The following is a 14,157-nucleotide window of genomic DNA, read 5'->3' as shown; positions in this document are numbered from 1 at the left end:
TAAAGTAAATATGAATAAAAAGAAGGTAAACAGACACTGTAACAGGGCTCTCTGTAATCTGGTAAGTTTGCACACTGGTAATCATATTTTTTCAAATAAAAACAAGGTAACACTAATTTTACATACAGCACACAGTGTTTGCCTTTCTGTTACTAATAATATAAATGCAAGGGCTATACTTTTTATATCTGTATCTTTTATATCCAATAACGCATATATGACTTTATACTATACTATACTTTATGACATTTATATGACATCTCATCTTTCCTTCCTTTCATGCCTTCAGTGATAAACAGACAGACATTTTTACATAAATTAGGACTCTCATCCAGGAAGCATGCATTACAGCCATACAAAAGATTTCTGTTTCAAATAAATACTGTTATTTTGAACTTTCTATTCATCAAAGAATCCTGGAAATAAATGATCACGGATTCCACACAAATATTAAGCAGCACAACTGTTTTCAACATTGATGATAGTAAAAAGAAATGTTTCTTGTGCATCAATTCAGCATATTAGAATGATTTCTGAAGGATCATGTGACACTGAAGACTGGAGTAATGATGCTGAGAACTCAGCTTTGCCATCACGGGTATTTACACTTTAAAATATATTCAAATATAAAATGGTTATTTTAAATTGTAATAATATTTCACAATATTACAATTTTTACATTTAAAATCTTACTGAACTCAAAGTTTTATAAAAAAAAAAATTATGAATTATTCACATATTACCTTCATCTCCGCAGCAGCTCTCAAATCAAATATGGACTTCAATAACAAAAACACTTGCAAGCTGCAGCAGAGGTAAAAAGTTAGGGATCTTGTTCTTTTTGGTTTGTCACAAAACTATCGTATGGCTTCAGAAGACCTGGAAAATAGCGCTCAAGTCACATGGACTAATTTTAGGGGGGGTTTTATGGAGCTTGAAAGTCCAAGGTCACTATTAACTGTCTATATGGAGATTTTTTACGTCTTCCACAGAAAGAAAACAGCATACAGGTTCAGAATGACAATGCCAGAATCTTCTCCTTTAAAGTAACCGTTCTCAACAGCAACCTTTTTCACAATTTATCCTAAATCCCTGGTGATTTATGAACTAGGCCAAAAAAATGGCCAGTATTGTGAATGGCCATTACCAAAGCAACAATACACAATCCATGGAGGGAACTAAATTCACACAACACATCAATCACTGAGAAACTAATTTCCCAGCAGAAAAACGCACAACACCGAAAGCATCCGCGGTTGCCTACTGCCTACTACTACAAACTGCATGCTAGTCTCAAGAGTATTACATATAAATGAATTTAATTTAGTGTAAAAGTATGCTTTCGGCTGGAAGATATACTAGCTCCAGCACTCCCAGTGACCCCTACATACTGTCGAGTAGGAACGCAAACTACAGTAGAGACTTTTGAACTGCTGTCAGTGTTAATGTCACTGCTAAATATCAAGCTTCTTTTGTTAATTCACACAATTTTTTTGCAGGAATTGGTTTTAACTCATTTACATAGTAAACTGCATCTGGCCAAGAGTGACAATATGTAACACGATTAAATTCGTAAATGGTGCAACAAATGAATGATGAACGAAAATCATTACTGCAGACTGTATTTCTGAAAATGATAGGGGTACCATTTGCTTGCTGGGTAGGCAACCAAAAAAAAAACCTCATTAGCAAAAGCAGTTCCTGTCCAACAAATGGGCTACAGCAACAGCACTAATCACACTATATTGCAGGCTGTGTATTCCTGTGCCCATCTCCACGCTGCAGGGGAAACCTTTGGCCTCATTAAGTAAAGCAGTAAATGTATAGTAGTATTCATACTTCAGCTGGTTTTATGCCAGGAGCTTCAGGACTAGGCACAAAATACAGTGCTGGCTAAGACGGGAAAAACAAATAACAACAGTTTGAGCTGCAACAGCCCATAAATCACAGGGTTTGCAAAGGGGACCAAAACTAGGTTTGATTCCATCAAGTAAATTATAGTAAATTACGTTAACTGGTTATTTTGTACACTATACCTGTTATCATTGAGCTGGGTGTATCGAGGTTGAGGGTCTGGGTCGCCATCGTTAACATCATAGCTGGCATCTGGATCCTGAAAAAAAATATGAGGAACATTTAGTGAATTTATTTTGTTTTAGGTTTTATGTCAAAGATAAGTGTTGTTCACTCAAACTCACGTAGTTTTGAAGCAAATCTGGGTGGTTTTTTTCAATTCCATCATCTAATATGGACACGACGACACCTTGTCCAGTGACGCCCTGCTTCCAGGCTTCCTTCACGTTGAGGTCACGATGATCTTCATTGTTCTGAATGGAACGTAAAAAAAAAACAGATCAGCATAGATGCCACTTCCCTCCTGCTAACTATTCAGCTGACGCCGAACATCAACCCGTGTTTGAGGATCATGTTTTAAGGATTATCTTTCACTTTTAAAGCTCAAATCAGCTCTCTAGTTCAAGGCTACAGAATGCGGTCACCTCAATAGCGCATGGCGTCCTATACCAGACATGAAAGACGCTGAAACTCTAGTATATGCCTTCAGACATCCTGTCTCAGTTATTGCAATGCCCTGACACACTCCATACTGCCCTTCACATACTGCACCATCAGGTCTGGAGTTTCTGCTTTTCTTGTGGTCCTCTTGCTGTGTTAACTGGTAGAGATTTTGCTGTAGATAGTTTTTTGTTGCACGATTTTATGATATTGCCACACAAAGTAATATATAAAATAATATGAAGCAGTTTTTGCGTTGATGCCAGAGTTGTTGTTTTTTTTATAGATAAATCAAAGGAGATTAAGAAACTATAACTTAATTTACTGAATTAAAAAATAATATACATAATAAACATTACAATAAATATTTGCAAACAATAAAACAAAATTTGATGAAAGAATATTGAAAAAAAAACTTTAATTCAGAAAGGATTAACTACATTGATCAAAAATGAGAGTAAAGACATGTATAAAGATTTAAATTTCAAATAAATGTTTTTTGCTTTTTTAAACGTTTCCTGGAAAAATGCATAACAGTTTGCGCTAAAATATTAAGCAGCACAACTGTTTTCAACATTGATAATAATATGCTTCTTGAGCAGCAAATCAGCATATTAAAATGATTTCTGAAGGATCATGTGACACTGAAGACTCAAGTAATGATGCTGAAAATTCAGCTTTGACATCACAGGAACAAATTACATTTTAAAATATATTCAAATAGAAAACACCTGTTATTTTTACAATATTCCTGTTTACTGTATTTTTGAGCAAGTAAATGCAGACTTGGTGAGCATAAGACGAGTGTAACAAAAACAAGCAGATTCAAAAGTCGAACAGCCAAGCAAAAGGTGCTGTGAGGGTGAGCGTCCAGCCACCCACAGTCAGACCAGAGATTTGACTTCTCCCCAGTTCACACGTGTCACTCCAGTGCAGAAATGAATGTGGCCACCTGAGTTTATCTGAGCAGAAAATTGAATTTATTTCTCTGCATGGCTCTGCTCTTGGTCACAGCGTCACTGCTCTGCTCCCCAGGGTGGTTGCAGGGAGAAATTGAAGCCAGTAAGGTGCAGTCAGGTCTGATGACCCCAAACTGATACATTCTCTTGTATATCCTGGGATTGCAAGTCAAACGAAGAGAACTGACAGTTTATTTCTTAGGTCTACATCAGGCAAAATGATGCAATCTCGCCTCAAAGGTCCAGTAATAATGGCGGTGAGGCTGATAAATTGTTGTTGATGACCTTCAGCCAACTTTCCCAGCATTCCATTATTCGGAAATGTTATTGAGTGGCTTCTACCCGTTGTACTGATAAACATGATTGATAACGCTGCCGTGAAGAGGGGAAAAAATGTGTAGAAAAAGAACTGGAGCTCAGAGTACAGTTTTAGTGGGGTTTTTTCCAAGTCGTGACATTCCTCAAAATGTGAGAAAAAGCATCTATTGTTTTCTTGGTTCATTAGCTGGAACAAAACGTCCGGGTCCGGTGAATCACCACTGAATGGAGAATGACTGAGCAATGACAACACAAATTAACTAATTCTCATTGCACAGCAGAATTCTCATAAATAACAGATATGGGGTGTGGGGGGACTATTAACAACTACTATAAATATAAATAAATATACATATACTTAAATAAATATAATATATACATATTAAATAAAAAAATAAAAAATAAAAAACAAGATAGTAGGGCTGTTAACGATTTGACCAAAAATAAAAACATTTAACCTCGATTACGATTAATGAACGATAATTTTGCCTTTTTTTGCTTTCCATTTTTTGCCCACATAAGTTCCTGATAAGGTTTGTACTGTAAATAGTTTCTACTATTAAAAGGTGGAATTTTTTTTTCAAATGAAAAAGTGCATTTCTTTGTGATTTTAAAATACTTGAAGGAAACGGTTCACTTTCAGCAGTTATTGTCTATGGGGCAGATTTCTGCTTGTAGGCCTACTGTGTTAATTTATCTGTATATGATGTACAACATTACATTTATTTGAATGCATTAATGAGAGCGTGATTGTGTGTGTGAATTACTCATACCGTCTCTATTCATTATGAAGCTGTGGTTTGTACTTCAAAAGGTATTAAAATCTATGCCTATAACGGTTGAGTTTCTAAGCTACTTTAGTGACTTTACTTTAGTCATAGGACAGCGTTGACACTGCGTTTCTGCGCTGCTCTCTGCGCGCGATCTTCACTTGATGTGCGAGCTTGTCTCGGAGTGTTCGTTTGTCACAATATATCAGTCATTAGTTCAACATAATACACATCTGATGGTCTAAAATCGCTTTAATGTTCAAACTGGCAGGCCTTAAAACGCATATAAATGACAACGCTTTGTGAGGATGCAGGTGAGAGAGGTCTGCCTTCAGGGCGCGCACGCATTGTCAGAGACGCGACACAGCTCGGCTCTCTGTGTCAGAAAAAAGATGAGCGCTGAACGGATAAGTTTTCCGTAATGTTGTTTTTGAATAGTGCACAATCGCTTTAAATGTTCAAACTGGCAAGCCTTTAAACGCATTTACTTGACAAACTTTATGAGGACGAAAGTGAAAGCGATCTGGCTTCGGGGCTTGCGCGCGCCGTGTGTGTGTCAGCGCGTAGGCTATAAGAACGGCAATTAACTTACCTGTATAAACTGTGTAAAACATGCAGTTACTATAGTGATTCTGGGCATCTATAAAAACAGATAACTGCACCTGCATCTCTCTGTGTGCCTGCAAACTGCACTTGATGTGACTGACGGGGCGGAGTAACGTGACTAAAACAAAATAACCGACATGGGAAAAATACGTCAGTTAGAGGTTCTGAATTTCGTTTTTGATTATTTTTCGATTAATTGTACAGCCCTACAAGATAGTCATTGAAAATAGATCTGTAAGTTATAATTTAAGTAATCATGAGGGTTTTAAAAAGTGCACATTATTTTAATAGTCTTTGTTTTAATAATAGTAAAAGTAGAAAAATTAGAGGGGACTATGAGACTATGAGCCTGTCTGACAAGCTGATATTATAGTATCAGAGCTGATATATAGCTGCACTCTAAAACCATCCTAAAAAAATATTAGAACTGAATCATAGCTTTCCAACCTTGACAAATGGCAACTCATCACATGAGCTACATTTACATGCAGCCTAATAATGTTAATAATCTGACTAATAGCTCAGTATGAAAAAAGTATTTGTAAACACCGCAATTTGGGAAAAGAGATGAATTGGTGTAATTTAAATTAAATTTCTATCTAATTAAAAGAGGTGGTGCATATCTAAGATAATAATAGAAAAATGTACAGGTGAGCCAAAAAATTTCCTGTTGGTCCTCTGCATTGCTGCCAAAATAGCACCGACCCACCAAGGCATGGCGGGTAACTGGTATCTGGCACCAGAACATAAGCAGCAGATCCTTCAAGTCCTGTAGGTTGTGAGGTGGAGCCGCTGTCGATCGAACTTGGCTGCAAGGTCCAGTTCCGACACATGCTTTTGATGGTGGACAGGGGTCATCATAGTCACTTTGATTGGTCTGCGGCTACACAGCCCCATATGCAGCAGAGTGCAATGCACAGTGTGTTGTAACACATTCCTCCCATAACCATCATTAAATGTGTTCCACTTGTGCCACAGTAGACCTTCTGTTGGCTCGGACCAGACGGGACAGCCTTTGTTGCCCTTGTGAGCCTTGGGCGGCCAACACCCTTTCACCGCTTTGTGCTTTGTCTCTTCTCAGACCACTGTTGGTAAATTCCCACCACTGCTGAGATCAACCCAAAAGCCAAAGATACTCTGACCCAGTCATCTTACCATAACAATTTGGCACTTGTCAAAGTCACGCAGACCTTTATCCCTGCCCATTTCTCCTGCATCCAACACTTTGATTACGAGAACAGATTGTTTGCTTACCCATCTAATCTACCCAGACCTTAAACTGTGGCCTTTTTAGGAGATGATCAATGACATTCACTTCACCGGTGGCTCATCAGTCACTGCCATGTAATGCCATGATATACGTTTCAATCAGAAACATATCTGCATAAACATCTCTCTCTCACTCATCTTTGTTACATCCTTTCATCCAGAGATGTCTAATTATTTGAGGAGGCGGCTAATATTTGTGCAAGACGCAATTTGGATGCTGCTTCAAATTCGTGTGAAGAAACAAGTGATCAAGCACTTCACATTTTATTGTCAATTTGGTAGTTAATACTAAATGCTGCTCATTTCTCATGAAAAAAATGTGTATTTTCATCAAACTGCAGAGTTTAAAATGCATATAAAAACTGTATATTCAAAATGTGCAATTGGAAAGAAATGAATTTAGATCAACAAAAATGTGCGAATATAAATGTAGTCATATTAGTAAATAATTTCAACACATCACAGCCACTTTAAAATAGTGACACAGTGAGATTGACATCTCAGGGGAAGATATGTATAAAGACTGATGTAGAGTGAAGGCCAGCACGTCTGGAATGTTTCCGAAGAGCCAAATCACAACCGGCTGATTAAACTTTAAGCTCCACCGGATGACCATAATGGTAACAAGTTCACTGTTACACAACGTCCCATTTAATAGGGGCAAAAGGAACAGAATTCTATGAATCCAAACAGAACATTGCAACAGCCCACCCAGACCATCCACTCTGAGCGGGAGGTATCGTGCTCGCAAATAAACAAACAGTTTGTGAACACACGTATGCACACAAACAAACCGATGAGCTATTTACTCACCAAGTACCACTGCTGGGCAAACTTCGGATCGGTCGGCTCATTGTAAATATCCCTCTTCTTTCTTCGTTTTACCACCTGCTGTTCCGCCCACATTACCTTGAAAAAACAAATAAACAGTCAGAGACATACGAGAAGTATTTGTTTCCAAGGTTTCCCATCAGTTCAGTTCTAAAAGTCCACAATCATCAGGGGTCATGACATGAGTAACCAAATTTGCCTCGATCTTTTGACATAGGAGATCTTTGTACCGTTAAAGGTCCCATGGCATGAAATGTTCATTTTATGAGGTTTTTCAACATTAATATGAGTTCCCCTAGCCTGAATATTGTCCCCAAGTGGATAGAAATGTTGATCGGTGTAAACCCGAGTTCTGGCTGTCTCTCTCTGCCTTTGAGAAAATGACAGGCCAGACGAGCCAATCCTGAAGTCTCCTGGTTTGACGTCCAAGCAGGAACGGTTACCTCCCTTTCCTCCGCCCAGAGAATCTGGCACGCCCATGCAAACGCTCGAGAGAATAGAGATCATTGCTTGTGAACGAGTGAACGCTGGCAGTTTCTCAGTGTTTGGATGTACAAATGAAAACAGAAGTCTTTTTTCAGTTCCTTCTGATCTGTGATCAGTGATTTCTGATGTGTAGCTAATTATTTATTATTCGTGCACACAATGCGGCTTCTCTCTCTCCAGACAGAACGGTGTTTTCGTGTTTGTCCTCGTTGCGTCTATCGGTTCTAAAATGTGCATACAGTCATGAGTTTCTGCTCAACATCGGCCTCACACACGCCGAAGCTCGGGCTGCACTGGCCGGTCGGCCTTCAACATCCCCGACCCCCAGCACTGCATCTGGCCCACAGCGGAGGCACCAAACGCGGCGTGAGATTAAGCAGAAGGGGGGTAAGCGTGAGCATATTCGGGCTAGCCAGCCTAGCCCCACAATAAACTGGATTTCATTCGATTACTGCTGTTGTGTCTTTGTTTGCGCTGTGTACTCAACGGTCGTCACTGACGCTTTTATTTTATTTTAAAAATAATGCTATTATCAACACTTACTTTTAACTCGTTCATCTCGACAGCTGTAATGGTACTTTGCATGTGTTACAAAGTTGGTAATAATGATGAAGACGGACTCGTGTGACTGGGACTCGTGTTTATTCAGAACTCTCAGATACAAACACAATAAACTCGCGCTGACTGACAGCGCTCTCATAACTCAGTAGTTACTATAAATAACTTTGTTAGCAATCGCTGAGCTCAGTCTCTAGTACATTAGTGATGTCCGGTTCGCGAACGATCTTTCTTTTGAACCAGTTCTTTTTAGTGAACCGAATCAGTTCACCAAATCGGACTGAATCGTTCTAAACGGTTCGCGTCTCCAGTCAGCGCTGATCCATAATTTACTAAAGTTACTAACTTTCTGACATGAGTGACAGTCCCTCCGACTAGAAATAAACTAATAACCTGAAGTATATGCTGTAACTACAACAGTTCACTGAACTGAGACATGCTGAGAACTGATGTGAAGTGAACTCCGATCCATCCGTCTCTCTGGCAGCAGCTCGTGCCTGCTCGTGCCTCGTAGACCTTGTTAAACCACGCCCCCTCCGCTCATTTAAAATGCAAAGATGTCAGCCAATCACAACAGTGGGCGTTTTTACTGAATTCTCACAGCAGACGCGCCCCTTGAAACAGGGCATTCAGCCACAGGGCAAACAGAAGTATAGAAAAAATGCCTTTTATTTCTAAATTATGACATTTTATGATGTAAAAGTCATACTAACAATATAAGTACACCTCAGGAAACATTATAAAATAATAGAAAAATGCCATGCCATGGGACCTTTAAAACATCTTGAAAGTTTCATAGCTTAAAACGTCCTCCACATTTTAAACAAAGAATTTATTTAAAATCAATCTCCAAAATCAGCTTGTATTTTTCAAGTAAATGATTTCATAATGCCTTGACTGTAAATTACTGTTTTATTTGAATAATGTTTTTAAAACACTTATTGATGTGTTTGAGGACCCCCTCGAAAACGAGATGTTCCATCTCAAGGGGTTATCCTCTTAATAAACTGAATCTAATAAACTGAATCTGAATGTGCAATAGCGAGTGGGGGTTGATACGGTTTCATATGCAATGACATTAGCCAATCATAACAGCGGCTGTTTACTGACAAGTCTCAAAGTGGATTATTTCAGACAGAGGGTCAGAATGAGTATTTTAAATGGCTTTCCACATACAGTCAAACCAAAAATTATTCAGAAACCAGATATAATATTTTACTAGTGGGTGCAGAACACTATAGTTCATTTATGTAAGTGAGGATAGCAAAATAAAGTAAACTGTGACATATTATACCCAAACATGATTGGTTGATTCACTTGATAGTAATCCATTACATACCTTTCTATCAAATTATCTGACATTATCAAGATTCATTTGTTCTGACACAGTTTAACTGTGTTCTTGTCATATTTTGCTACCATTTTCTAAACAATAGCGAGTTAATTGTGATATTGTGAGAAAATGTTGCCGTGTCTGAATAAATTTTGGTTTGACAGTATATATATTTGTTTCAGGGTTTTTTGTTCCAAAAACATGATTAACATTCTAAGCGAACCTCAAGGAACATATTAAAATAATCCATGTCATGAACACTTTGAAAGCCATGATAATGGTACCAAATCTGTATAATACAACTAAACATAAAAATAAAATAATGAAACCGCATTCAAAATACATGCATCTTCTGTAACATGACATATTTATGTGAAACAAATATATACCGTTCAATATATATATTATTATATATTTCTTAAGAACATTGAATTCTGTGAATGTAGGGCAGGATTTGATTGGATTTATTGGTTAATATACTTTTTCCCAGGCCATACAGCCTTAGTAATGTCTGCAGAAAAATGAATATTAATACATTTTGATGAAAGATTATGAAAACATTTAGAAGAAGTCAGAATCGTCAGTAACGACGTAGAGTGTGCAATAAAACCAGAAACCTTACAAATAAAAATGGTCAATTCGGATTTCATGTCATTAAATAAGAGCTGATGAAATTTGCTGACAGACACCATCCTGTTTTCCATCTCACAATCCTCCTCCACTCAACACAACAAGAGAGAGGCCTGCTGAAAGACGGGAAGTTGTTTCTCCGGGGCAGCGATTGATGCAGCAGGGCAGAAAACGCAGACGGTGGCAGATTGTGTGATTGACAGCTCAGTGCTGCTCATGCCAGAGCTCACTGCTCACTGTCTAAAATGAGTTTTTGTAAAGTGGATGAAATGGACAGACATGTGACAGCAAAGTGAAGTGAATGGTAAAAAAAAAAAAAAGAATGACGGGCCAGTTGGGACCTTCACGGGCCTGAAGAACAACCAGGACACGTCACTTGACCCAGAACTCAATGTTCCTCAAGGTCAATTTGTCATGAGGAAATTTACACAGTATGTAATCAGAGCGTGATTTGCTGGTAATCTACGGAAGTGCAGTACGTCTGCTTTCTCCAGATAAATATGTTAATAATTAACCAATCATTTGTGTAGTGACATGAGTTCAAAGTTTAGGTCATGTTGTCAGAGGTTCTTTGTTTGAGTTGACTAACAAAAATCAAACATTTCCAAACACTTTCGTGCCATTTACGGCAAGCATCACTGTTAATGTGGCTTATATTTGGATTTATTCATGTTTCAAGGTTAAAACATGACGTGTGTAACCCGTAAGCGTATGCAAATAATCTTTGAAAAGTCAAAAACTAAATTCCAAAAAGTCAATAAGATATACAATTAAATAAAATTCCATTTCAAAAGTTTCAGACAAAAACTTATTTTTATGATCAAGTGCCTTAAGTTTAGGAGTAGATATTTTCAGTCTCTTTGTGGCAAAATCTTTTTGAACATGCAAGATAAAGTTCAAAACCCACTGAAGTTATCACTGGAATGCAGATCCAAGAAAATGCATGAAAAAAAGTGCTGGGTAGGAACCCGCATTAATATCTAGGCTGTCTGCTTGGCAAGTTATTGGGGAGAGACATGTCTAAACATTATATCACTTTTCCCCCTGCTGATTAATTAGCAAGAGTAATACGGTAATTAAAAAAAAGGAGCACACATAAGCGTTTCTAACTTTTAAAAGATCAACCTCATCTAAAAGTAAGCTCAATTAGAGCCAGTACTCTGTTGGCAATGCGATGCATAATGAATAACCTCATGACTGATGTTGCTACATCTGTGACAGCTCTGATGTTTCGACTTGAACCAAATGGGTTTCAAAGAGAATATGAATGCTGCCAAAATACTCAGAAAAATAGGAAATGCATTTCTGAAGCTGATGATGGACAGAACAGAGAGAGAACTGAAGATGAACAGTAGAGAGCTTTGATGAAATATAAAGGCAGTCTGGATGGAAGTGATCTGAAATATCCTAAACTCTACTGCAGATAAAGGCAGTTGCTGAAATCATATTTGCACAACATTTAGCCACAAAAACGAATGCATGCTTTCTCTTGATGTATAATTTATTAGACATGCATGACTTTCCTTAAAACTTGCCCAAATGAAAGAGTCAAGCAAAATATGATGCATGAAGACTGCATTGTATAAATAAAGTAATTAGCACTCCAAATCTGACAACAGTTGCTATTGTTTGTGATAAAACGTGGAGCGAAAGAATTCAACAACAGGAAGCGGAGCAGGGCAGTCAGGGGAAATGCCACTGGGACCCGCTGAAAGTGCAGGCAAGTGACATACTTTACAAGGGCAGCATCTTCTCATGACTGCAGGTTTCACAAGCAAGCAATAGTAGTCATTTGTGGGGTTGTCCAAACTTGTTGTACTTTGGAAACAAAGTCGGTACTGAAATTTAAAAAACTGCATTTCTGCAGTACCGGGTATATTCTGTACCCGCTGATAGGTGGATGCCTTCATACACTCTCATGTGTATCTGTGCAAGTGCTCTGTGAAGAGCTTTACATGTTTGTTTCTGTTTACAACGTGTTTTTGAAGCACTGATCATCAGAGCCAATCACAGACATATCTGTTGAGCGTGTGAACGCAACGGCCAATCTGCTCAAAACACTTGAGTTTTCATTCACAGTGCACTTTAGGAGTTCTGCATGCTCGCAAATCCTTTCATTATGTCTAACTACGGGTTAAAACGATGCAAATAAAAGATTCATTTTGCAGTGGTGGCAGCTTTTTTGATTATAATGGGAGCTTGAGATCGCAGGAGTGTAGGCGGAGTGTAGTGCAGGCGCTGAACATAGCCTAACACCATGTCAACACCGGACACCAAACAACAGCTTGAGTCTGTCTAAACTGAATGCGACAAATCGACCATTGCTAATCTCTTTGTTCTTTGTGTCAGAAGTAGAACGGGGCTTCAGTTCATCAATTTACTGTTTTGTCTGATTTGTCGCAAAATGTTTGTGAAAATGATCAAAAATGCTGGCAGTGGATGGCAATTTTTTTTTTTGTTACGCCAACGGAAAGAGTTAAATGCGATTTTCTTATTTTTCTAACTTTCTAAATTAAAAAAAAAAAAATTGGAAACATTTTAAATTTTTCTTATATACAACTTTGAAATGATCTCTAACAGATGGTGAAGGTATACCACAATAATAATGAAGAAAAAAAAACCTCCAGCATTTTCTGATGCGATCCCCAAAAGACTTGTGTCTTTAACAATGCATCCAATGCATGATATTTAAGAGGACAACTAGCATCATCATACCTCAAGGACTAATCATTGAGGTGTTCATGAACAAAAGCAACTTTCTGGAAACGTATTCAAAATTAGACAGGCTCTGTGCGATGACTCTTCGTTATTGTGTTGGGACCCAGGCAAGTTCATTATTCACACACCTCATCACTTCTGCACACCGGACAATGGAGTGCTTTTCCCATCTCGAGGGAAGTTGCTTTGCTCCTGGAGGCCATTCGCGCTGATGGAGCGTGGCATTGCAGCCATGTAACAAGATGGACTTTTTAACCCCCTCTAAAAGGTGAGTAATGGGCCATACGGGTCTAGTCAGAGATTTCCATTAAGGGGGTTTCTAGCCCTTAGCATTCCTCTGGCATTAAAATTGCAGGGTTTGTGTTTCACGTCTCCTCAGAACTTACCATCTGGATCAGAGAGGCCGGAGAACGACAAATGCTAAGGCTGCACTGAACGAACGCAGATGTCAGGTCAACGCATCGTGAGCAACGCAACTTTAAACCCTCATATTTCACACAAGTGACAAGAGAAAACGAAAGTGTTTTATTTGGTGTTCTTAAGAGCAATGTACACGGGAGGAAACTGAGGAGTTGTGATATATAAACTTCACAAAAACAGCATCTGAGTGTGAACGGAAAGATTCCCAATAACACTCAGAGCAGACGAGTCAAACACCAGAACGTAAACAAGCAAGGTTTCTAGGAACAGTTGGGACAAATACAAAATGTCTCCCCTTAATACATTTTAAAACAAGGACAATAGAAAAGAGAGAGTGCCTTGGAGTGTCAGTGAAACAAAGAAACCGACTTGAAAATTGAGTGTGCTGGTCCTGGTGCTTCCTTACAATCCCAACAGTGATTGGGTCTAGTTGGAGTCCCTGAGGAAATGTAATGAGGTCTTTGAGGAACCAGACAAACTTAAAAACATTGAGGGCAATAACAAATGTCCAAAGTTATGCAGTGTCCTATTAGCTGAAGATAGGCTGAAATTAAAAAAGGGGTACACTGCACAAAATATTTGTATAGCCAAAAGTGATAAATCAGCAAAAAAGCAAACAACTTGCTTGCTTTAAACTTTACTTGCTTCAAGGCACTTTCCATGAATAGTGTACACATTAGGGTCTGAAATTCTTACAAGACCAGTAAAGGATGTGTTTAACCTTCATAAAATGTTGGTTATCAAC

General features: G+C 38.4%; 1 protein-coding gene across 2 annotated transcripts in view; it reads right to left on the bottom strand.

Moving 5' to 3' along the window:
* furina (furin (paired basic amino acid cleaving enzyme) a) overlaps positions 1 to 14,157 on the bottom strand; it is a 114,830-nt gene that overhangs the window by 49,278 nt on the left and 51,395 nt on the right. For both annotated transcript variants that reach the window (XM_079802175.1, XM_079802176.1), the window contains exons 4-6: positions 7,250 to 7,345; positions 2,199 to 2,327; positions 2,037 to 2,113 (exon numbers count right to left, since the gene is read on the bottom strand). In XM_079802175.1, the coding sequence (XP_079658301.1) occupies positions 2,037 to 2,113; positions 2,199 to 2,327; positions 7,250 to 7,345 (302 nt within the window). The remainder of the gene's footprint in view (positions 1 to 2,036; positions 2,114 to 2,198; positions 2,328 to 7,249; positions 7,346 to 14,157) is intronic.

Source organism: Gobio gobio (genome assembly GCF_949357685.1).
Source record: "Gobio gobio genome assembly, chromosome: 2".
Taxonomy (NCBI): domain Eukaryota; kingdom Metazoa; phylum Chordata; class Actinopteri; order Cypriniformes; family Gobionidae; genus Gobio; species Gobio gobio.
The sequence above is the reverse complement of the archived record's forward strand: the minus strand, read 5'-3'. Positions and strand labels throughout refer to the sequence as shown.